This window comes from Python bivittatus, unplaced genomic scaffold (assembly GCF_059951505.1).
Source record: "Python bivittatus isolate LINGU-HERP-01145 unplaced genomic scaffold, Pbiv_v1 ctg000980_np1212, whole genome shotgun sequence".
NCBI classification, from domain to species: Eukaryota; Metazoa; Chordata; class Lepidosauria; order Squamata; family Pythonidae; genus Python; species Python bivittatus.
Window position 1 is genome coordinate 52,227,052 of NW_028277125.1, and position 23,458 is coordinate 52,250,509.

Sequence of the window (23,458 nt, forward strand, 5' to 3'; positions counted from 1 at the left end):
AAAGCAGGAGCAATGTTCTCACTCATCTTCCTTTAATGACATTTGCCATATTAAATTTGTTGCAGCAGGCAGTGTTTATATGTGACTGTGACTGGGTTTATAAACTCACAGATAAAGACGCTGCATGCAGTGGTAGGATGTTGTACGATACAAGGATAGGCTATTATGCAACTGGTGATAATTGTCATTCCGCTAACACTCAGAGTTCTACACAAAATAGCTGTAAAAATCCATTGTTTGGGGTGTTCACTGCAAATGAGAGGAAGGAATAACTAAAAACACTGGCTATAGGCTGCGTGTGTGTATATATGCATGTGAATGGATGCAGCATTGTACTGAACAGACACAAAAATGCAGTTGATGGTACTTTTTTTCTTCCTTTCCTTTCCTTTCCTTTCCTTTCCTTTCCTTTCCTTTCCTTTCCTTTCCTTTCCTTTCCTTTCCTTTCCTTTCCTTTCCTTTCCTTTCCTTTCCTTTCCTTTCCTTTCCTTTCCTTTCCTTTCCTTTCCTTTCTCACTTTTTCTCTCTCTCTCCCCTTGTGCTCTCTCTCTCTCTCTCTCTCTCTCTTTTTTTTGGCCAGGATTTTAACATATATCTCAGGCTGGTAGGCTAAGAGCCTGGGACTTCCCCTCACCACACTTGGAGCCTTTGATCATTCGCTTTGGAGGTAACATCAAAAGGATGGCTGAGAAAGACAGCCAGGCTGTGAAGTTCAACATTCAAGTTAATAGCTTGACTGAAGGTTGTACTGCATTGCCAGAGCTGCAGTAAACATGGGCAGTTCCACAACATTTCTTGGAAATTGACCCAAATGTTGTGTACTTAAAAAACAAACAAACAAACAAAACCCTTAATTTGCATTTGGATGAGTGACAGATTTTTTTAAGTGCCATTTTTAGTCATTGGCAGAATAGAATAAAGAGCTCAAATGATATCTACAGTATTGCAGGCAGGCATTTTGTGATAACAGTAACTAGATAATGTGTTTCACTGTGCTCTATTTATCCAGATTGGTTGTCACTTTGGATGTTTCCTGCCTCATCAATACAATCACAGCCACAGAAAGTAGTTAGACTGAGAAGATAGTAGTCAGAAGAATTTCAGAAACGTAGGCTATGTCCTACATAAGATGAATAAATCTAGAATCTAGCCTTGCAGTCCAAATCTTGATCATTTTCTTGATCTGTTTTTTTACATTCATATTTCTATACCTTGTGCATATAGAACAATGGGAAGAGAAGTGGAGAAACTGGTTTGGTTGGTTTGGTTAGAACTCAAGAAAATCCTTAGGGCCCAGTTTTCCCATTTTCAGGGAATGAGCATCCTTTTCCTTTTTCTGAGATTGGTTATGTGGTACCCAGGCATACCAATATGCCTGCAGACACCCCTGTTGGAAGCCAAAATTCTCTGACCAACCTAATTTTTAAGATGCTATTAAGTAAAATAAATGTCAAGCCTATATGCAACAAAATGCCACCTTAATATTGTTTTTACTTTTGGTGATGCTTTTGAGCTGACTATAACTCCATGGTTTGTTTAGAAGTCTGCCCATCTGCCAAAGAGAGAGAGAGAGAAATACGGATAAGGTAAAATGAGGTGAAAGGGAATATCCTGAATGGTAGAGATGATGGAGGAAAGTAACCTTACCAGATTGCTTCCTGGTAAATGGGTTTTTATGACTGGTTACACCCATCAAAATAGCTAATAGCTAACCAAAATTCCAAATGTGTTAGTAGAAGCCTGTTGTGTTTGCTTTATAACTTGTTTGGTTTTGTAAATCAAATATAGCACAGACTCAGTGATAATGCATATTATCTATTTAGAGTGAGTAGGTATCAAATTCAATATCTGGTATTTCTGCAGAAAAAAGAGGTTTAGGGAAAATATACGATAGCGGTGATGCAAATGGCTGGAATGCTGCTACAAGTCAGGGATAGAGCATAATACATTAATGCTATTAATTATTAGTATAATTGGATTTAAAGAAAGCAATTTCCATGTTCCTAAATAAAATGTGCATTGCCTATCATTTATTTCAATAATCACATTAAATCACCTTTCCCCATCTAGTGCCTTCCAGACATGCTTAGTCTATATCTACTACTTTTCAATAATCTAATTATTGGCTATGTTGACCAAAAAGTCTGTGACAGCTCTCTATGGGAAATTTTTCAGCATCCTGCACTTACCACATGTTGGCATTATTCAGTTTCCTTGTCTCTCTTTGAAATGGAAGCTAGCAGGATTCTTTCTCTAATAATGTTGGTTTTCTTATTTGTATTGACTGGAATAAACCAGATGTTTGCAAGATAAGTTAAATTACTTACCACAGATAGCAATTAACCTTTTGGGAATTGTATTCGGAAAAAGAATGCTGCTCACTCCCATGCTATTTTCAGTAGGAGAATTTTCAACAGATTAATGTTGAAAACAGATTATTGAATCTTTCAATATAGTGTACTTAAATCTGATAAAATGACATAACGTATGGACAGGGCAAGAGATTATGCTGCCAAGACTTTGTGTCCAAGGGTCTTTTAAGTTGAAAGAATCCTCAAGGGGTTACACATACCTTTGTTACACATATCAGTGGTTCAGTAACTTTATGTAAGATAGTGCACAATGCAGTAATTTTGTGCAGATGTGGGTGAATTCTGGATCCTACTTTCTGTTGCATTAAAATGACAAGAATAGGATCCCCCCCCCCATTTCTGAATTTGTATCTAATTATGAAACAAGGGGAAAATATATTAATCCAGTTCTTCTGAATTCATGTGTAAGTTATTTTATACTGATAGTTAATAATCCCCCTTTATGCTTCATCTAACCAATTGTATCCCCTGCTTGAACTTGGAAATGTACTGTGGATTCTCATAAAATATGAGATTATAGCATGTGATAAGACTGGAGACATTGCTGTACTGACTGTTCAGTAAATACATCGGTGTCTCTTCGATGTGCCCTGAGGCACTGAAACCTGAGGCCGGCCCCCGTCTTGAGTTCTACTTTCCTGCTTGCAAAGTGCCTCTGGCTAATAGAGCAGTCGATTTTTCCCCCTCCCTTTTCCTTTCCTCTGGCCTCCTAATAAAAATGAAAAGGTTTTTTGTTTTGTTTTGTTTTGTTTTCTTGTTGCTGCTTAAATAAAAAAAAAAAAGGGTGGATAGCTGAAATGAAACTCAGCTGTTATAAATCCAGTTGTAAATCACATTAAAGCTTAATATATTTCATTGACAAAATATTTTAAAGTTAATGTACTCGATTTAGTGCATGCATCTTTTTTAAGTGGGAAACAAACATGCACAGATGGCTCATGTGCAGAGAATACAGATTTGAAGTTAGAGCCAGTAGGACCTCATGATGTTTCTTTGCTTTTAGTTTCTTAAGTAATCAGTTGCTCCTTGCTGCTAGGAGTTAGCTGTGAAATATAAATGTCTTGCTCTCATCCATTATTTTAATTCAGAAAAAAAAATTGCTGCACATATCAAACAAATCCAGAAGCAAACAAAAATGGAAAAGTCAGTTTCAGCTGGCTAATCCTTTTCACTCTTGAACAATTATGAAATACATGTACAATTAAAGGAAATAGTGATTGGATGCTCACAGATATGGGAAAGCTAGCAGTTTGAATGGTGAATATAATCAGCATTTCCTAGAACTGCTATGGATTTAATTAGTGATAACTGTATGTTAGATCCTTCAGAACACAAGAATCACTGCTAATCTCATTGTCATTAATTGCAAGACTTCCCTACTCTAGGGATCTACATTTTGTGTAAAGTAATTATATATGATGCCAAGGAATGCTTTGTTCATTTGTGCTGAGGAAGCTATTGAAAGAGAGATATCTTGAAGAGGAATTGTTTTTGCAAGTATAGGAAGTGCATAGATACTAGAAAGAGTGAAAGAAACAGAAGGAGGTTATGAGAAATGAATTCCACTAAAGGGAAGAAATTTAGAATAAAAAGGCAAGGATAAGACATCAGAGATATGAGATGAAAAGCTTTTAAAATTAGAAGTAATATCCTGAAGTTTATACAAACTACAGAAAGCCCAAGCTAGTTTTTCAAAAGGTAAGGGCCCCTAACAGAGAGAAGAGAGATTGCTGAGTGCAGTGGAGGCGTTCTTAACATACTAGAGAGGAGATATGAAAAGAGGGGGAAAATTAGCAAAAAGAAGAATAGAAAAACTTATGGAGAATGGTTTAGAGATTTGCCAGGTAGGAAATATATGGCAGATCTTGGAAATGCTACAAATAAAGAAGCAGCAGAATCTGGTAATATTCTGGATATGAGGCAGAGGGACCAATAAAAATCTTATGGGACAGCATACTTTGGGGATCAGGCAAATGCATTCAGTTCAGTAATAGCAGGGAAATGTGAGATGCGTAATGTTTGGGTTATTCAATATTATCTTATTGCCTTAGTCAATATGAGATATTGGTAGATCAAATATAGCACACTCCCTTATGTGCTATGCTATATTTACCATACTCATATTCTTTTTTCAGTCAAATATAGTGCATTTGTATATGGTGGCAGAAATATCCACCTCATTCCCCAGTCTTCTATGTTGAGCATGAACAACAGGGTGTATTATAAGTCTGCCTGCCTGCCTAGTTTGTATGCCGCCAATGATTCTGGGTGGCTCATAACAAGTAAAACCAGAGAAACCCAATAGTAACCAGTAAAAGGGAGGGACGGAGGGAGGGAATTATAGTCCATATAAGGGTGTGTTAGAGCTTTAGGTGATTTGGATAACATTCTGGATTACACGGAGCCCTAAGTCCAATCAGTTTTCTGCTTCCAGGTCAGCAGAAAAAGTTGGGAGATGAAGATAATATAATAGGACAATATGGGAGATTTCATGATGAGTTGCAGCCAATACACATAATTGCCCAATATACATATAACGTACAAATAAATGCCTTCTATATTCTAGACTCTTTAAGCACAACCAATTCTTTAAAAAATAAAATAAATAAAACTGGATGCTTTGTCAAGTCCTCTGTTTACAATGTTTGAGACAGAAAATTAGACCCATCTGTTGGAAGTACTGTAACACTTGAAAATTCTTCACAGTAAATTTGTTCTTTTGAATTTCACACATACTTGCATGGGCTAATGGATTTATTCAATGCATATAGTGAAAAGGTAAGCATTTGTATAGACTTTTTCCCACCAAGGTCTGTTTTCAGGATGAGACCGCTGGTGGAGTTCTCAATAGAAAGTTGTTTTGGATTATTTATATCTATCAACATGAAATGTTGTTTGATAAAAATTAATATTACAGTATTTGTGCATGTTGGAAAGTGGAAGCCAAATATTGTCACCAGGAAATATACAGTTATTTATTATTTGTTATTAATTTGGTATGCTGCCTGACTCCCAATAACACTGGGTGACTCACAAAGAAAAAAAAAACATTTTAAAACATACAATTTAAAAAGAAAAATAAGAAATAAAAGATAGCAAGATAACAGAACTGGACAGGAACATAAAAAAGAATTCAAGGGGCTTCACTCACCATCACTAACACATGGGAGAAGAGCCACATTTTAAAGCCCCTTCGAAACACCAGTAGGGTGGGGGCCGTCCAAACCTGAAGAGAGAAGCTCATTCCAGAGGGCAGACACTGCTACAAATAAGGTGTCCTTCTGGGGTCCCAATAGGTGGCATGGCTTAATTGAAGAAACCCAGAGCATGCCAACCCTGCAGGATTGAATCAGGCAGGCAGATGTTATGGGAGACAGACGATCCCTCAAGTAACCAGGCCCTGTGCCATGTACAGCTTTATAGGCGACAACCAGCACCTTGAATCACACCTGGAAGCAAACTAGCAACCAGTGTAGCTCACAAAGCAGAGGTGTTACGTGGGCTTACTGAGGTATGTATTAAAAAAAAAAAAGTATTCAGGAGTGTCATAAAGTAATCGGTTAGGGATAGAACCCATAAAAAGCATGTGGTGGGAGGAGTTACAGTTTTGTACTCCTTTGATAAATATTAACTTCACAGAGAGCTGGTGTGGAATGGTGCCTAAGAGACTTTTCTATGAATTGGAAGTGCTCACTTTGATTTTTATCCCTGCAGTGAACTCAGTAACTGATCACAGATCAGCCACTTCTGATTTCTCAGCCTCTGCAGCCTACAGATAATAACACTGGCCAGTTTTACTGGCTTATTTTAAAAATCATAATGTGCTGATGTCTTAGAAGTGGATAGAACAAGGCTGCTCTATTGTAGAGTTTGTCTTATTTAACTTAATGGGGAATATGTGTGAGCAGACGTGCTGGTAGGAATTATTATTTGGGTTGTGCTAACATTTTTACAATGTTTGAGCTTTATGATGAATTGCATTTTTTTTATTTCCTGGTGTAACATATTGAAGACCCACATCAACAATAACCTGGTTCCTTTGTAGAATGAGACTACAGGACCCATAATCTGCCACCTACATAGCTGAATCCTCTCCTTTACTTCTGGTTATGCTTAATCCAGATGAACTTGATGAGGCTGACTTTATCTGAATGTGGCTAAAATGCCCTGCTTACAGCAGTATGTTGGATAATGAGAGTCTGTTGGTGAGCTGGAAAGGAGCGGCTTGGGATAAGAAAACCATATCTTCAGAATCTGAGCAGGATTCACAATTGAACAAGCTAAGGACCTTCAAATATTTTGAGCCAGTTGGCATGTTTGGAATTTGGGCACTTTCAAATGACTGTTACGATGGGCAGGAACATGCCCATTTATATAGTACTTGTAATAGTAGATATGTCATGTTATAAAACATCCATTTTCCAGAAAGCAAAGTAGTTAGAGTAAAAGAAGAAAATTCCACAGGGCAAAAAAGACAGATATCCATTCCAGAGAAAACAAATGCATGTGCATTTTTACATGCAAAAGCCATGACCAGTTATGCAGCGCAGCACAAATAATGCCCATTCCCACATTCTGGAATACTGTACTCCTTCCATCTTCAGCCTTCCTTTCTTTGCCATTTTCCCTTAACTAAATGTGATTCAATCCCAGTGAGCAAACCCAGTGGAGCTTAGAGATGTTGTTGGTGATGAAGTTAGTACAGCATTTTGTACTAAATTGTTAGTTGCAGCCTCCCAGGGTTTTTTTTAAATAAAGTTTACAACAAAACCTTCCAAATATTTTTAAAAACCTTTAATTACAAACAAACTATTCACAATGATTTAATATATCACTATTTTTTTTTAAGTTACAGAGATATTTGCAAGCACAGTGGTATCCATCTTTCCAGTATTATTATGATTTTCCTGTTCATAAAGGTTCCAGTAATTTAATCAGACCATATGCAACATGTTTGGACTCACAAAATGTATTATCTTCTTCATCTTGGAGTTCTGTTTATTTTATTTGATAAACACACTAGTTACGAGTTTATTGCAGTTTGGAGTACTTCTGGTATAGCTAAATAGTTTTCATTTTAATCATTTTAACTTGTATGTGATTAGGTAGTTATTTTAAGTAAAGGTTACTTTAAAAATAAACAGATATATTACAGTTCCATTTCTATTTTGTCTGTGTATGTGTTTACACTCCTGCATTTGTATAATGACAAATGTGAGCCATAGTCAGTTGCATTTCCTATTCCTAGAAACCACAGACCCTTAAATAAAAATTGGTATCAAAAGTAACTTTGTGGGTTAGTTATTTTAAAACATGAACTATGCTTAGTAACAAATGATCACTTTGAGTTATTTAAAGATTGTAATAGTCCAGCGGTTCCTCGGACTTCCTCTTTGTTGATGCCTGGAGGCTAGGAGTGTTTGGTCCTCAGACGGAGATTACGGGATAGTAGAATTGATGGACATGGCTTGGTGGTTAAGATGCCTGTGGTGCTGTTTCGTCTACTGGGAAAAATGTGGTGAGAACGTCTCAAGAGTCAACATGCTGGGCATTCTTCAGTCTGGTAGCTAGAGAGAAACGGTCCCGTTGCTTTTTTCTCTCCCACACCGAGTCACACTCTGCAACTATCCTTCTCATCCAGTACCACAGCTATTTGGCACAGTGAGCAAAATGCCCGCAGGACTTGAAATATTAAGGAGTCCAAATTATGCTGCTTAATGTTTTGCTCTCTATTTGCTTATGACATCTGCAGCATTCTAAGTCTGCAAAATGTCACTGTTGCTTTTTTTAAAGATATCATAGCTTGTGTCTTGCATAATACTTTCTATTTCATAGAACTGGAATCCTTTTAACAGTATTGGAGTATTGCCAGCTTTTGCATCAAACACTAATAACATTTCTGTTAATCTTGATGTTAAAAATGCTATAAAGTTGATTTGTGTCCACTACTAATTTCAGATCTCTTATTCAGTAAAACAGCTGTATATTTTGTATTTTCTCTGTATATATCTTCATAATGGCTTTTTAATTAAAAAATATATATACTTTCTGTGGCAATAACTAATCCCTGTTTGTCAGATCCAATGCCCTATCAAAATTCCTTCTGCTTTTTATCGTTTTGAGATAAGTTATTTAGATACCTGCACATATACCCAATAACTTTTCCAGTATGAAAAATTTATATTATAAGGAGGAAGGAAAAATATATATATTTAGGATTTATCTATCCTAAATAGATATTAATCCAAATCAGATGGTTTTGTTTTGTTTTGGTTTAATTTGGGGACATTAGAATGGGTTTATGCTAACTTTCTGCAAAACCAGTAAGTTTGGTTTTGCTTTGCTTTTTAATGACTTATATTTTTATACATGTTATGTCCTTTTCCTGTGGCTTACTTTCATTTCATTTCATTTCTTTGAGTAGTTGTTTTTCCCCTGAAAAAGTGTTGTAAAAGAATATATGTTACTGGTTGAGGGGAGCTGCAGGCTCAGTGCTGAGTGATCGGATTAGGCATTTGTAGTGTCCTCTCAAATCACAAGCGTGTGGAAAGTGTTCAGCATTCATATTTTACTTTTTGTAGTGAACAGTTGTGACAGTCAAGCTTACAGATTGAAAAGAAAATGGGTCCAAGAGATTTTGCTCACCTTCAAGGCTAATGTTGTAGAAGATGGTGGAAACAAATAATCCTGGATCTGGGGAGTGAATCTTTATTTCTTTGCTCTCTAGCAGGCTTTTAGAAAGAGCTGTAATCCTGAGTAATTTGTTATAGTAAGATGATACTTGAGTTGCAGAAGGTTTCTGACTGAAGCAGCAGGATGATGATGATGATGATGATGATGATGATGATGATGATGGGGGATAGTTGATCACCTCTGAAGGTCAGTCTGACGTAAATCCCTCCCTAAAAGTTTTGTTTCATAACCAAATCACTCTACATCAGGTTAGGACATTTATATAGAATCACTCTTTCTCCTCCTCCCTCTCTCTTCTCCCCCCCCATTTTTTTTTTTTAAAAAGAAAATATTATAACAAAGAATGCACAAAAATACAGTAAAAAGTTTGTAAGTTTTCAGCAAAAAGGTTTTGGTTGGGGCTTTGAATGTATTCCCACCTTCTACTCTGAGGCAAGATGGTTTCTGAGCAAAGCAATTACCAAGACCAATCCTTTCCTTTATAATTGAAATGATGTGTTTCTCTGTGTTAAAACATGCCACCTTCTTTCCTGTTCCTAGTACTTGGGAAAAATGTATTCCTGGACTTTTTATTTTTATTTAGTATGCGACACTGAGAGAAATTTTAGGAGCCAAGAAGTATAAAGCAATCCCCCTGTCACTGAAAAGGCCCAAACAGGGAGAAAAGCCACAAGGAATACGAAAGGAAAAATTCTGAGTTTTCTTGTGAGCACCTTTTACAAATTCATTCAACATTGTTGTTTCATCAGAACTGATTAATAATATGTTTCTACAGTATGAGTTAAATACTGATTTATCTTTGTTTACACATACTCCCCAATCAGTGTCTGTAGATGTATACCAGCAAAACTTACTGATAGTACCTTGATTCTTCTATCTAGCCATTAATCTTTCTATTTATAATATAGTTATATCAATTTAGTAATTGTAAGAAAGATTGTCCAAACATTTGAAATTAAAAATTATTCATGCTACAGCTGTAACTGAAAGGTATTCATCAACTTCTATACTTCACTGGCTTGGGAACTAAGCAAATTGCTGTGATGATGTTGCCAGAGGACTTTACTGGGATTCAATAATACTGTTGTGGAAAGATTTTTTTTGGGGGGGGGTAGATGTTGATCAAGCCATTTTTTTACTTTCTCTGGACTCCAAGACTAGATGTGCATATGGATGCCAGAAAAAAATAGTTTGAGTTCATGCATCAGGAGAATCACAGGCATTTTTCTTCCCACCAATTCTCTGCAGCTGCTATATCATTAATGTTGCTTTTATAAATGAGAATTTGAAAATATATGTTTGCCAAAATATTACGGTTATTTGTTAGTGAGCTTTCATCAGTACATATGGAGAATGAGAATGGGATTTAATTTGCTATCTCCTTCCTGCCACCTGTAGGCTTAGCAGGATCTGCAAGCCACATACTTTTCATCAAGTCAGCAACCTGCCCATTTTATATACCTATTCCATTGGTCTGCTAAATACTTCTATATTGTGAGTGAAATCAATACTTTTGCAGCTGTGGTGGGAAGGAAGAAACAAGGAGTGAAAATCCCTAATGTCTTCTTTTTTCCTTTAAAGGTGTAAAATAAGAATAGATGTATTAATTAAGAAACTATTCCAAACATTATATATTCTTTGCATGTTTATCAGTAAAGCCTATATATAATTTTGCAACCTCTGAAAGTTTTCTAGAGTATCAGAATGAATGAGGCTTCAATCTGAGTAGCGAATGGGACTGCATATGAAAGTCTAATCCCTATTCTCCCAGACTTGCAAATAATCAGCTGTCAGATACGGAAAGAACTACATTTATGAACTCTACATAATTTGAGATTGTGATAAAATGATGCCTAGATTACATGGTTAAACATGTTTCTTTAAATTATGTGTTTTTTAATATTATAAGCCTCTCAAAGTGTTTTTGGAGTTTGGTAGCCTCAAAATCAAATCAAATCAATTAATAAGTTTCATATTCAAACACAGTTCCTTTCCAATCTCCCAGCCGAATTCATGGCAGTTTTGGAGAAAGCATGGTGCTTGTCTACACTTTTCATTCTCTACTTGGTCTTTCACAAGTTCAGGCAAATACCTGAAATGGCTGCAGAAATCCACTGGATAAGTTCAGGGTATTTTTGCTCTATTGATTCATGCTTCCTTGAAATATTTAACCAAATAAAACAAAATTAATGAATGTATAATTATTCAATAATGGAATAAAGCTATAAAAACTGACTAGAATTATATTAGTGCTCATCAGAACATTAATTATATTAATTAAGGCTTATAATATATTATAATAAGGCTGTGTCCTGTTGGGTTGGATTCAGAGTTCTTTTCCTATGTTTTCTGTTCACAGTATCACAGTAGCCTTTTAGATCACTGAAAGGTAGCCGGAATATAACAGTGTAATTTCCTTTCTCACCAAATTGGGATCACTTAGTCATTATGACGCTTTATACATAGTACTATTCTTGAGATGTGATTGAAACTTGCATCTACTAAGAGGCAGTTTATGAGAAGCAGCATAGATAATAATCTCTAGAGGTGTCCAGTTACAATTCTTATAATACAATACATTTCCTGATGGGGAAAGAATGAGAAGAACATTTTGATATGATACAAATTCTGTACATAATTCAGTAAAAAGGGATAATATGAACTCCTGTTGTGTAGCATGTGGGGAGTGGATCAGTTGTTAAAAGGCTTGTACCATAAGCACAGAAAATAGATGGATCTGAGAGAAAATCCTGTAAGTTAGATATTTCAGTCCAAATGTCCCTTACCTGTAGTCACCTGCTATGTAAAGATGGCAGGAAGGTTTCTGATAAGGGTAAAGTATTTACAATTTGATATGGGAGGAATTTCTGACATTATATAATTGGTGGTAGTAAACAAAATGTGATGGAATGCTATTAAAACGCATTGGGAATAACTGATTCTACTAAAGGAATGTACCATATTATTTGTGTCTCCTCTGATCCAAGGAATAATCTGGTGTTTTTTGCAAATTAGGGGTGGAACAGAATTCATTGTCTAATACATCTGCATTTTAATTGCATTTTAGTAAGGAACATTTTTCATGTTACCAAGATTTGGAAATCATGTTGGGTACTGGGACTAGCTTCTCACTGACATCCTAGATTCCATCAATTGAAATGAATCTTTTGAGCAAGACAGGAACCAAATCTTCCTAGTATGGTCAGCTGGTGGAAAATTCTGGGGGTTATAATCTAATACATTTAGGGTATATTTGGTTGGAAAACACTGATCTAATTAATAACTTTGAAAGTGTTGTTAATTAGAACAAACACCTTCAAATTCTTTCACTTGTATAAATATTGTAGATGTTGATTTTTATTTCCTTCCTTCTATAATTATCAAGTAGAAAATATTGCTAGGATTTGAACTTTGTGCTCTTTAACACATTCCCCTATATTCCCTTTGTTTACAAGAATTGTGATGCTCTTCCCCAGAAATTTCCCACTTCTTAAAAAAACAAAACAAAACAGAATCTATCTGTTGCTATTTAAGTTTTTTAAAGTTGTTTCTCTCCTGTGATGACAAGTTAAAGACTTTTTAAGTAGTTTTTGGTTGTTCTCAGAGATACCACCCAGCCATTTATTCTAAATCTTGTACAGAGCCCAGTAATTGGCCATTGAAATATATGACTGCAATATATTGCTAGATAATTATTATTCAAACACAGATTAATAAAAATAGCCAGTATGATATAAAGGTGAAATGAACTCAGATCCCTGCCATGGAACCTCACTGGGTGTGACTTTGGCCAATCATTCTTTCTTATTTTCTTAGTCCACCCCATAGCATTCTTGTAGGGAAAAAATGGAAGAAAAATGGGATGCCTTCATCCCTAGAGGAAATCTTACAAAGAAATAATCTATGATATTACAAACTGAGTTTTTCTTCTCATCCTAACATTCGTATTTGATTCTTGGATTGTCACAGTCAATCAGGCAAAACCCAGATTTTTAACACAGTTTGAATTTCCTATTATTCCTAGGATGCTTAATGAAAATTAGGCTGACACTAAAATAAGATTCTGCATCCACATTTCCTTTATACCAACTTTCAAGTTAAAGGGACTTCAGCTCTCATTTGTGTTTGGGGGTAAAATAATAGAATTTCCTGCTGTTTCTTTTGGAGTAAGGAAGGAATTTCTCACTCCATAGCAGTGTTTCTCAACTTTAAGATGTGTGGACTTCAACTCCCAGAATTCCCTAGCCAACAGTTACAGGGCACTCACTCTATCACTTTTTCTCTCTGTTCTGTTGAAAATAATAGTTCCATACTGCTGCAGTTATAAACCTGAAAAGGCAATGAAACACATTCCTCCTTCTATAAGCAGTGTAATTGCTGTGATGCAACTTTTCCTCTGCAAGTAAGAATTCTCCCCTCTTCTGTTTCCAGATGGATACCTAAAATAATGTGCCGTGATGGTGGTGTTTTTACTTGGCAGCTCATTCCACTATACAAGTCGCTGCAGGATTGGATTGCTGCTTCCTAATTCCAATAGCACATCTTTCCCTTTCTCCCTTTTTCTCGCATCTGGATTGAGTTAGCTCACTCAACAGCAGGACTGAGTCTCATTTCCTCCACCCGTAATGTTATATAGGCAGTGATCTTGGCCTGCCCTAACATAATTGAAAATTATGTGTACTGTAGACTTGCAGTGCTGAAATGTAGACTCATAAAAATCTAGGGCTCAGGTAGCCTGTGGAGATTGGATTTGGCACACAATGAAGCTTTTATGTAAAATAAGAATTATAAGCCACCACATTAATATTGTATTATGGCACAAGCTTGAGGCCATTGAATAAAGCAAGTGTTTTATTCTTTGTCAATAGAGCTGGTCTTTTTCTTTTTTAAACTGGATGAGGCAAAACTCTAGAGGGGACGGAGCAACTGGGAGGATTCAGGAACATTTCCTCAGAAATTTACTCTTTCAGCAAACTCTCAAAATTTTGGACATTTTTTGGATTTATTTGGACTTTCTGTTGTTTAAACTGGGTTAAAAAAATTGATAAAAAACAAATATATCTTTTGAAGCTTTTTTCTGAAAGGTAGGGGGGAAGTCGAAATAGCTCTCTTCTTTGTAGTAACAGTGACATAATTACCAAACTAAGCTGGTTTTGGCTATGTGATGATTCTCTTGAGGTCAAGATTAGCTCAGGGTTAGAGCAGTGCTTTGCTCTCAGCTAAGTATGTTTGTTTGCTGCCACTGATGTCACTGATGTCACTAATGTTAAATCAGTTGGGCAATTGTATCATTGTTACCAGAATGAAAATGGGTTATAGGATCATGCAGAAAGCTGCAGGTGAAGGATAGCTTGGATCTGCAAAAGCCTTTTTTTTATACCATAAAGGTTTTCTGGAAAATACTGGGCTTAGCCAATTTTTTTTTTTAACTATAGCTTTTAATATTTAGTAAAGCAGAGGAGGTTGTAGATCTTGATTTTCTGTACTATGACAAAAATTAGCTTGAATCGTTTTACAGTAATTCTGACTAGGAAGTGCAAAATGTTTTGTATCTGAACCCTTTCAAATTCAGAACATCCCATATTGAGTCCAGAATGTCTATTTTACCAAAATAGGCTCTTTTGAACATTTTGAAAGTGTTGTTTTAATATCAGAATACTTCTGGGTTGCTCAAAATAGCTTGTAACATGCCCAGGACAGCTGTTATGCACTGGAAACAAGGCATTTGAACTTGAGAAGTTTTCATTTAAAGATGGTTTAAATTTGAAATCGTTTACACATTAACCACAGTGATTTATGTCCCAGTGGTGCATGCATATATGTATCCATCTACATACACACATACATACACACACACAAACACATACCCATACAGACATACATACCTAGTATGTATGTATGTGTATATATACACATATGCACCACTGAATAGCAGCTGAATAGTGTAGTGGTTAGAGCACTGCCCTTTGACGTGGGAGACCAGGATTCGAATCCTGACTGGTACCTACCTTACTAGTAGGGGTCCTTGGCTTAAGACCACCTAATGCTTTACCTGCCTAAGTGTCACTCTCAAATATGAGAGTGACATGAACTAAGAGAGTCATGCTGGCTCAGACGTTGCCCAGATTAACAAAGTCCACATCAGATGTTGGGGAACCAGGACAATCTCACAAAAAGTGGACTACTGGAACAAACCATACATTGACGAAACAAGAGAACCTGAAACTGATGGAATGCTACTACCACAGTAGACCTAATGAGAGGGGATATATGAAACGGATGAGGGAACTATGGATGGACAGAAGATCTACATCCAAACTAACTGAGAAACAGCTGATTACCCAATGCTTCAACATAGTAAAGATGAAGCTGCTCTCACAACTTGAGATAGACCAACTACACATTACATCACAAACTCGAGAAGACCCAGAAGAACAACTGGATGTGCAGCCAACACCTCAAGCTGGAACATTACTGCCTTTACTTTCCCCTCCATTACAGAGGACAGCAGCTGATATGAGGCATAAGATCATGAATAAACTAGTAACAGTCAACCCTTGAGACCGATTGCCAAGGCTCAGTGAAGAAGTGCCATCAGAGAGTGTGCTAGGAGATGCCAAAAGAGCCCTCACAACAATCCCTACTACCCCCATAACTCAAACAAATGAACTGGTATATGCTACAGCCACTGTATATGCTGTATATGCTACAGCCCAAAACAGAAACCAGTCACCATCACAGTAGCAGATATCCAACAACAGGTCAAGAACATGAAGAATTGGACAGCACCTGGCCCAGGCATGATCCACACCTGTGGTTAAAGAAACTAACTGCAGTGCATGAATGCCTAGCAGCACAGATGAACCACCCAGACTGGCTAACACAAGGAAGGACAGTGCTGATCATGAAAGATCCCCACAAGGAAACAGCACTGTCCAACTACCGGCCAATAACTTGCCTCCCCACAACATCTTATCAGATGATAAGTCTTATCAGGCATCATAGCCACGAACCTACAGGATCATATGGGCCAGTACATGAGCACAGCTCAGAAGGGCATTGGGAACAACACCAGAAGCTCAAAACACCAGTTGCTCATTGATGGAGCAGTCGCCTGAGATTCAAGGTCTAGACAGACCAATCTGAGCACAGCCTGGATTGAATACAAGAAAGCCTATGACTCAATGCCACACACATGGATCTGTGAATGCCTGATGCTGTACAGAGTCAACAGGACACTAAGGACCTTTCTCAAGAACTCAGTGGGACTGTGAAAGACAACTGGAAGTCAACTCAAGACAGCTCACATAAGTGGTCATCAAGTGCGGCATATACCAAGATAATACACTGTCTCTGCTGCTGTTCTGCATAGACTTGAACCCCCTCAGTCAGATAATCACAAGGGCTGGATACTGATATAAGTTCAAGAGTGGAACTACCATTGGCCACCTCCTCTACATGGATGACATCAAGTTGTATGCTAAGAGTGAATGAGACATCAACTCGCTGATCCACCTGACATGGATCTGGGATATCATTCAGACTGGAGAAGTGTGGCCATATGGTAGTAAAGAAAGGGAAGGTAGTTAAGACTGATGGGGTGGAACTACCAGTAGGTCACATAGTAGACATACAGACCAGTTACAAGTATCTTGGCATCCTACAGTCACATGGGAACTGCAATGAGGAGCCAAGGAAGACAGCAACATCCAAGTACCATCAAAGGCCCCAAAGGGTCAGTGGAAAGAACAAGATCCATGGCATCAACATGTATGCCCTGCCAGTCATCAGATACCCTGCCGGTATAGTGAGTTGGCCAAAGGAGGACATGGAGGCTGCTGATGTGAAGACCTGGAAGCAACTCACAATGTACGGAGGTTTCCACCCCAAGTCCAACACCCAGAGACTGTACACCAGCCGGAAAGAGGGTGGGAAGGGTCTTGTGAGTGTCAAAGCCACTGTCCTGGATGAAACCCAGAGCATCCAGGAGTACATCAGTAAGATGGCACCCAAAAATAAGCTGCTGAGAGAATGCCTGAGGCAGCAGCAGACATGGGAGGAAGTTCAAGCAGAAGTAGTACCATGGCACAACAAGACCTTGCATGGAATGTACCATCGACAGATAGATGAGGTGGCTGACATTGGGAAAGCCTACCTGCGTCTGACATTGGGAAAGCCTACCAGTAGCTGGAAAGGGCTGTGCTAAAAGACAGCACTGAGGCCTTGATCATAGCAGCAGAAGAACAGGCACCAAGCACCAGATCCATAGAAGCAGAGATCTACCACACTAGACAGGACCCAAGGTGCAGACTGTGCAGAGAGGCCTCAGAGACAGTCCAGCACATAGTGGCAGGGTGTAAGATGCAGGCAGGAACAGGATGCACTGAACAGCACAACCAAGTAGCTGGCATTGTGTACAGGAACATCTGCACAGTGTATAGGCTAGACCCTCCCAAGTCTAGATGGGAGATTCCATAGAAGGTTGTGGAGAATAACAGAGCTAATATCCTGTGGGACATCCAGATCCAGACAGACAAGTAGGTACTGGCCAATCAGTCAGACATTGTGGTAGTAGACAAGAATCAGAATACAGTGGTGGTGATAGATGTAGCGGTGCCAAGTGACAGCAACATCAGGAAGAAAGAGTATGAGAAGCTGGAGAAATACCAGGAGGAACTAGAGAGGATGTGAAAAGTAAAAGCCAAAGAGGTCCCAGTGGTGGTAGGAGCACTTGGGGCTGTGACTCCTAAGCTGGGAGAGTGGCTCCAACAGATCACAGGAACAACATCAGAGTTCTCTGTCCAGAAGAGTGCAGTGCTAGGAACAGCTAAGATACTGCACAGAAGCCTCATACTCCCAGGCCTCTGATAGAGGACCTGAGATTGAGAAAGACACCTAGGGGTGAGAGGGGATTTTGATTGATTGATTGATTGATTGATTGATTGATTGATTGATGCACACACACACACAATTTGTGTGTGTATGGTAATTGGTAAAATTAATTATTGGACTCTTTTCCTAAATAGTCCTATGCTTCATTTGGACATACGATTCCCCTGAATCGTCTTAGAACTTTGCATTTGAAATGATGGAGCAACTAAAATTTAATATAGTTCCTTCAGTAGTTTGCATGTAGTTTTGTAGTTTGCAATCACAGTGGTGGAAATATGGTGGATACAGCCTTCAGTGACTTGAATTCTGTTCTTCTTTTTCTGTCTCCCCAAAAAACTTCAAAACAGAGATTTAAAATGCATGATAAGTGTCCAGTGAAACTGTAGTTGTCAAAGAGGAATTTTCTAGTAATGAGGGAGGTGGACTTTAGATTTCTGCATAGATAATTGCCCCTCTTTATAAACATCAGAATTGAAATAAATTCTACATAATTTATTTATAATTTTGAATTAATTTGCCTGACAGAGTAAAATGGCATGTTTTATAAATTTCTTAAATATGGGATTTAGAGCTAGAAAAAGCCATAGTAAATGAAGATTGTGTTTTTATTTAAAATATGTACTTTGGGAAGAATAAATATGAAGCACTTTCATTCCCTCCCTTTACATTTGGAAACTGATCTAATTTTATCTAATTTATAAATGTGGTATCTACCATGTTCTTTGGGACTCAATCAGCTTTTTGTTATTGGAGAATTGTGAAAATTATATTCCTAATACATCTAGAGAACACCAGATTGAAAAGGGATGAAGTAGGATATCCATTTGGGAGCACTGTAGCAAGATCTTCTTGTAATAGCCGCATGAAGGAGTAAAGCTGTCTGAAACTTGTCGCCAAATTGTGTTTTTGTTATAAGAGAAAATTATTAAATATATAGGGGCAATTATGAATTTACTTAATTTAATTTACTCAAAGGCCATATGTAGCCTTCAGCCTGAAAAAGTTATGCACCTCTGAGTGGGAACAAAAAATTACACACGCAAATCAAGGATACTGTATATTGGGGGAGATTTTAACCTGGATTTCTCCCAATTTGCTGATGCAATTTATTCACATTTTGAGTGCGTACATAAGCGTGAGTTAAAAGTTCATCCAGTAAAGTTCAGCAAAAGCTTTCCCCTTACTTGCACTGCAAACTCTCAATAAATCCAGCACATTCTTTTACAGCAGGGACCAACTTCTTTGTAAATTCTGAATCCTCTCTATTGACTTCAGTAACAAGAATAAGCCTTGGCTGCTATTGTTGGAGGGAGTGAGCTGTGCCCTATTCCTGCTTGTGCATCATGAATAAGATTGTTTACTGAGTGTCAGTTTCAGGCAAAACCAACGACTTGGCTGGAAGGTTGCTTGTATGTCATGGGACTGCATATTCTCCAACCAACTGACTCTTTTATAGCTTGTGCTGATGGGCAAGAAGGAAATTGTTCTGTTAGTCTAAATAGAGCTCATGTTGTTGACATTAAGAGAGAGCATGGTGGAGAGATCTCTAATTCTCTGTGCTACCACTTTTATAAGTAAGGTTGACCTCCTATTGATATAAATATTTTAATAATCTATTCATAGCATTTCTATTATCAATTTGTTACATTGTGATCCTATTCTGTTTCCAAGTAGTTCTGCATATTTTTTGCTAACTTGAGAGGAAGCCTGTGAAATTAATTAGATGAAATCAGATAAACTTTTTCTAGAACATTTTAGGAGGGTTCAATTTTAGGAGGGTTGCAACAGAAAGGTAAGACAAAGCAAAGGCCACAGTAAGGGCAAAGATGATTCAGAAACCGCATTAGATTATTTGCCATATGCTTACATGTAGCACCCAACAAATAAGCATTGGTGAGCTTGTATGCGTGAGTGGTCAGATTTCTAGAAGCTACCCCACAGTCCCTGCTTTAAGGAAACCCAAGGAAAGGAGGTAGTGCTTTGGGAGGAAAGCTGGAGAAGTATCTGTCTCCCTCCCCCCCCACTCCAATCTCTAAATTCTTGTATTGGAGCACATATGAAATGAAAAACCACTTTATATCAAGTGCTTTATTGGGATTAGAAAAGAGTGGCAGTAACTTATATTTTTTCTTTGTAGGCCTCTGGTAATCCTGGTTGTACTCATTTGGACATACTGTAGTTTGTCAAGGCCTTTCCTAAAATAGAGTGCCCAGAAACAGATGAAGTATTCTAGGTGCAATCTGACCATATCAAAATAGAGAGGAATTACAACTTCTCTTGATCTTGACACTGTATTTCTGAGACTGCATTTGTTTTTGTTTTTTTCCCCTTTTTCTTTTTTTGCAGCTACATCATACTGCTTGTGTTCAGATGGCATTTATTTATTTATTTTATGAAAGTTCAAGCTTGCCCAATGCCTGAACGGTTCTGGGTGCCTTACCATTAAAACACCCAACATACAAAAGCATAACCAATCGGAAGAGCAAAATATCAACCATAAGCCTACAGAACAAACCTTGTACCCTCTACCAAGAATCTCAGATCTCTTTCACTGTACTGCTGTCTTGTACTGTACTGTACTGTTGTAATGTTGCCTGTAGTGCTGCTCCCCCATTCTATACTGACGCCTTTGATTTCTCCACCCCCCCCCCCCGGACTTTGCATTTGTCTCCATTGACATTAATTTTGCTGGGATTTGCCAATATTTCAACTTGTTAAGATCTTCCTGAAACTTGAAGCTGTCCTCTAAGGTGTTTGCTATCCTGCCATCTTGGTGCCATCTATAAATTTGGTAATCATGTTTTCTAACCCATAAGTCAAGCCATTTATTGAATGGGACAAGGCCTAAAACTAGAACTCAGATGCCTCAGCCCATGAGACTGGAAACTGGCTGAACTGCCTTCTTCCTTCACCTCTGCTCACTGTCTTCTGGGCCTTCTCATTGTCTTTCCTCCAGCCTTCTGATTTTCCCATGCACTGACTTGGGAAATGGTGTGGTAACCCACTGAGAGTCCTTTTGCATATCACCAGTGGTGTGTGCAGCATAATTCAAGGACCATTGGATTAATGCATAATGGGTTAAATAATTCTGAGTGAGAATTTTAGCGTATGTTTCCATTTTTGAAATGTAAAACATATCCATACCATTTTGAAAAATATTGCCTTTTAGATATGAAATATCCGTGGTTGTTATCTTAGGTGCAGATTCTAAGAGTAACTTTTAAAGTTCTAACTTTTCAACAATTATGCTTTAGGGCAAATAATTATCAATGTGGGATTATCATTCTTTTTAGTAAGATAGTATAAGTGGGCTGTGCTGACATACAGGACTATTTTGGTTCTTGCAGTTACGGTAATGATAGTTTGTCCTGCATTTCTTTCCTTTCCATTTTGTTTCTGGGCAATGTCTTTCCCCAAATTTAGTCCAGAATAGGTATTTAGAAGATAACAAAATCAAGTTTGACTTTTTCCTTCTTTTAATAAATTTTAATAGGTAAACCCTGTAAACTGCCTAGAATCTGGATAGTTTGAGGTGGTCAGATAAATTTCATAAAGTAATGGAATGAAAATATTCGCTTACACCACTACTGTTAAACATTATCTTTAAAAAAAGAGTGTGTGTGGCTTTTTGTTTTTATTTTTTATTTCATTTTGTTGCATACATTTTAGTTCTCTTTCACCATGTTGCACAATGTTTACTTGTCTATTTCCTTTTTGAACGATTTTCCCCCCTTTTTTCCTCCTTCTAGTATCTCCAGATGAAATGGCCACTTCTGGATGTCCAGGCAGGAAGCCTACAGAGTAGGCAAGCCCTTAAAGATGCCAGGTCTCCATCTCCAGCTCACATCGTGGTAAGTCGATTAAAAAGGGTTAGTTCTCATAGTCCTTTGGGGGTGGGGGGAGGCTGGAGGAAGCTGCTGGTTTTGCTTATCACTTCTCAAATGCACAGGTGATGAAATTGAGGGAATGTCACACGGTGAAATAGTCACCCTGTTAAAATTGTCCTCGTGACTTGTGGAAAGTGTAGACTTATTAAAGTTAATTATGTAAGTAATCATTTTGATGATGCTGTAAAAAATTGCTGAAACATAGGAAACAGCTCATAAGCAATAGGAATGTTATGCATTGTAAAAATGCTAATATAGAATGTAAGAAATTGGGATGCAAAACAGTTTCATTTTTTTATGTGTCTTTTTTTGTGGCAGAGGAAACTGATAATGTACGTACATTAGTTTAAGTCTATATATTGTTAGGGATTGTATTTTTTTTATTTAAGTGTTTTTGTCTTGTTTTGTTTTTGCTTTGTTGTGTGCTACTCTTAGTCAACTTAGAGCAGTTCAGATTTCAGATTTGAAACAGTCCATATCCTCAGGTTTATATCTAAAGCACATGGCATACAAGGAAGAGGGATGGAAAGGGAAGAAGAAAAAAAAAGTTCATGTTCCAGTTCTTGACGGGTTGGAGTACAAAGAGTTTAAGTGCATAATGAAATGGCTGCCAGTTTTGTAACTATCCAAAGCAACTGATACCTATGTAAAAGTGATAAAACAGATCTGTATCTCTGTTCTTTTTTTGGAAAATAGGTTATGTGTGAATGTGCACGCACTGTGTATGTATGTGCAAGTAGAATAACATTTAAATATTTTAGGGCAAGTTTTTAACCATTTTTTAGTTGTGTGTGCTTGATTCAAATGTATTCAGGATAACTTCTTAAGTTGCAATAGGTTTTATGAAACTTTTTTTAAGGCTAAAATAAGTATGAAAAAGCTTCTTCACAGTACAGTTGTATCTTATATCCATTCTTTTTTTTAGAAAAAAATTATTTAATAATAAATACGTACAGGTATAAGCAACGTTTAAGGCATAAGGCTAGAGCTTCTAGGAAGATTTTTTTTAAAAAAACAACAACAGATCTTGACCATTAATAATGAAATGCTTGTTATATCCTACTGATTCTGACATTGTTTAGCTGAAATTGTGAATAATCAGTTCCTTGTTCAGATACAGTCAGGTCTTCATTCAGGTCTCACAGGAAACTGTAGTTTAAGAATCCAGGCAGCTTTTACTCCTACAGCCAGGTAGGTGAGAGGAGAAGAAAAAAGAATGGAAAAAAAAAAAAGAAGGCAGGCTTTTGTTTTTAAATACCAAAGAAGTGGTTTGTTGAAATGGCCAATTATAAAAACGTTGCATGATAGTAAATTTGCTTTCATATATTTCTCTTTATTTTTTTTATCCCACCTTTATTATTTTTATAAATAACTCAAGGGGGTGAACATACCTGATACTCCTTCCTCCACCTATTTTTCCCACAACAACCACCCTGTGAGGTGGGTTGGGCTGAGAGAGAGTGACTGGCCCAAAGTCACCCAGCCGGTTTTCCATGCCTAAGGTGGTACTTGAACTCACAGTCTCCTGGTTTTTAGCCTGGTGCCTTAACTGCTAGACCAGACTGGCTCTGCCCTTATTACCTTTCTTGTTAGTTTTCATGTATTTGAATTTTT

The 23,458-nt window shown here is 37.4% G+C and overlaps 1 protein-coding gene across 19 annotated transcripts in view; it reads left to right on the forward strand.

Annotated features, from left to right (window-relative positions):
* The window catches only part of TCF7L2 (transcription factor 7 like 2), a 208,590-nt gene that overhangs the window by 59,263 nt on the left and 125,869 nt on the right, over positions 1-23,458 (forward strand). For all 19 annotated transcript variants that reach the window (XM_025166840.2, XM_025166843.2, XM_007428523.4 and 16 more), the window contains exon 4: positions 21,707-21,808. In XM_025166840.2, the coding sequence (XP_025022608.1) occupies positions 21,707-21,808 (102 nt within the window). The remainder of the gene's footprint in view (positions 1-21,706; positions 21,809-23,458) is intronic.